The sequence below is a fragment of the Morus notabilis genome, unplaced genomic scaffold (assembly GCF_000414095.1).
Source record: "Morus notabilis unplaced genomic scaffold, ASM41409v2 Scaffold42, whole genome shotgun sequence".
NCBI classification, from domain to species: domain Eukaryota; kingdom Viridiplantae; phylum Streptophyta; class Magnoliopsida; order Rosales; family Moraceae; genus Morus; species Morus notabilis.
In genome coordinates this window covers 940,547-942,587 of record NW_010360565.1, presented here as the reverse complement: position 1 = coordinate 942,587, position 2,041 = coordinate 940,547, and the positions used below count along the sequence as shown (strand labels likewise).

Here is a 2,041-nt window from a genome sequence, read left to right as displayed (position 1 = left end):
AATATAATAATAAAATAAATTATTTATCACAATATGGTTATACATTTTTAAGATCATTGTTATATAAAATAAATGAAATGTTAGACGTTCACTTCTATATATTATAGTGTAGACAAACTCTACGCGCTCACTGTTCTAGGGTAGATTAGACGTAGAATTTTCAGCGCACATTCTTGCCCGCGTTTAGGGAGCCTTTTTTATAACGCTCAAGAAATATGCTAACAGTGATATCTCTTCCCGAACTTTTCTTGAGCAAAAAAAAATAAAAATAAAAAATAAAAATAAAAATAAATCAACAACAAAAAGAAATTATGTATATAATATGATTATTCCAAGTTCATTCTCAGTATGTCTTTTAAATTTTAAAAACTTTCACTTTACTTGATAAATTTTGAATTGTTCTCACTTAACCCATTTTGTTGTAATTTCTATTAAAATTAGACGAAAAAAGAGGATGTTAAATATGATCATGTGGTTTTTATGTATTTCTTTAAAATAAAAAAAAACTAACAACAAAAAAAAAAACTATGTATATAATAATATAATGTTAGTATATATATCTTAACAAATTAGAAAAGAGTAATATAATTCAAAATAGTCTTCAGAGCTTTTAAGGGCATAGAACTGCCATATTATATATACATGCACACGGGTTTCACATCGTTTTGAGCTGAAAGGCTGATCAGAAGAAGCTGCTAGCTCTAGAAAGAAAACTTTCAGATTTTGAAGCTCAAAAACATGGAAGATGCAGGCATGTCAGGCTTTTGCAATTTCAAAGCAGGAAACAATATTAATACTAATAACGTCGTCGTCCGTGGTGGCAGTAACGGAAGCACGACAGGAACAAAGTGTGGTCGTTGGAATCCCACGAGCGAACAGGTTAAAGTTCTGACGGATCTCTTCCGGTCCGGTCTCCGAACTCCGAGCACCGACCAGATTCAGAAGATCTCCTCTCAGCTCAGCTTTTACGGTAAGATCGAAAGCAAGAATGTCTTTTACTGGTTTCAGAACCATAAAGCCAGGGAAAGACAGAAGCGCCGCAAAGTTTCCATTGATGAGAATATTGACATGAATAAGGATTTCCTTCTCAGAGAAGACAAGAACATTCCATCACCAAAACGTACGTATGAAATATATGTATATGAGAAATTAACCTAATTTTATATTACGTTATTTTCTTTCTATGATTGATTGATTGATTTTTTTTTGTTTACTACGTACAGATATTGCGGAGATATATCATCATCATCGTCGTCGTGATCATGATTATGAGGATCAAGTTTGTCATGAGCAGGAAGGAGTGATTGAGACCCTCCAACTATTTCCGTTGAATTCGTTCGGAGAGTACTCGGATTCTGAGAAGCTGAGAAGATTCCATGCAAATGAGTGCAAAGAGACAGCAGCTTTTCCGTACACATTTGAGACAGATCAAATGGATCATCCACCCCTGGATCTGCGCTTAAGCTTTGTCTAATTATGCATGTTTTACATCTTTAGCGGAAAAAAAAAATTTCTACGGTAGGACATCGGTAGTTTATGTTTATGAATATTAGATCCGGTTAAAATCACATCAAAATAAAAAGTATGTGAAGTTATAGTTTAATACATATCTAATGATTCAAAACATGAGATCCATACTGATATAGTATCTTTTGATACTATAGTTATGTAGAATTATTGAAAAGGCAAAAAAAAAAAAGAAATTATGGTTGGGGGATAGATTTAGGTTCCGTTCATTTCGTCAATTCGAGTTTTGTTACAGTAAAAAACTCTCACACAAAATTACATCTCAACTTGAATCAGTGAGGTGAACAGGCCTTAGAGTTGAAAACTTGTAACTGAAAGAGATTTTAGGCAGTTAGTAGAAGTACTAGTATTGTAGTGGGTGATGATAGAATTTTATTTTGTTAATTAAAGTTTGTATCATGATTTAAAAAATTGAAATAGGATGGACATTCTCCTCTGCATGCTCAAAACAAGTTTGGTGTTATCTCTCTGTGATTTACTCTGTTGGATTCCTTGTTTTTATGAATAATATTGC

At 32.7% G+C, this 2,041-nt stretch overlaps 1 protein-coding gene across 1 annotated transcript; it reads left to right on the top strand.

Moving 5' to 3' along the window:
- The first annotated feature begins 738 nt into the window (after positions 1-738).
- On the top strand, positions 739-1,474 carry LOC21409037 (WUSCHEL-related homeobox 5). Its single transcript, XM_024164762.1, has 2 exons — positions 739-1,137; positions 1,235-1,474. Exons 1-2 carry the CDS (start codon positions 739-741, stop codon positions 1,472-1,474), a joined length of 639 nt encoding a protein of 212 aa, XP_024020530.1.
- Positions 1,475-2,041: the final 567 nt, after the last annotated feature.

Excerpts from the sequence above, each read along its gene's own strand:
- LOC21409037 (XM_024164762.1), top strand. The coding sequence starts at position 739 with ATGGAAGATGCAGGCATGTCAGGCTTTTGCAATTTCAAAGCAGGAAAC. Across the intron at positions 1,138-1,234 it reads AACGTACGTATGAAATATAT|ATATATCATCATCATCGTCG; the intron begins GTATATGAGAAA and ends GATATTGCGGAG.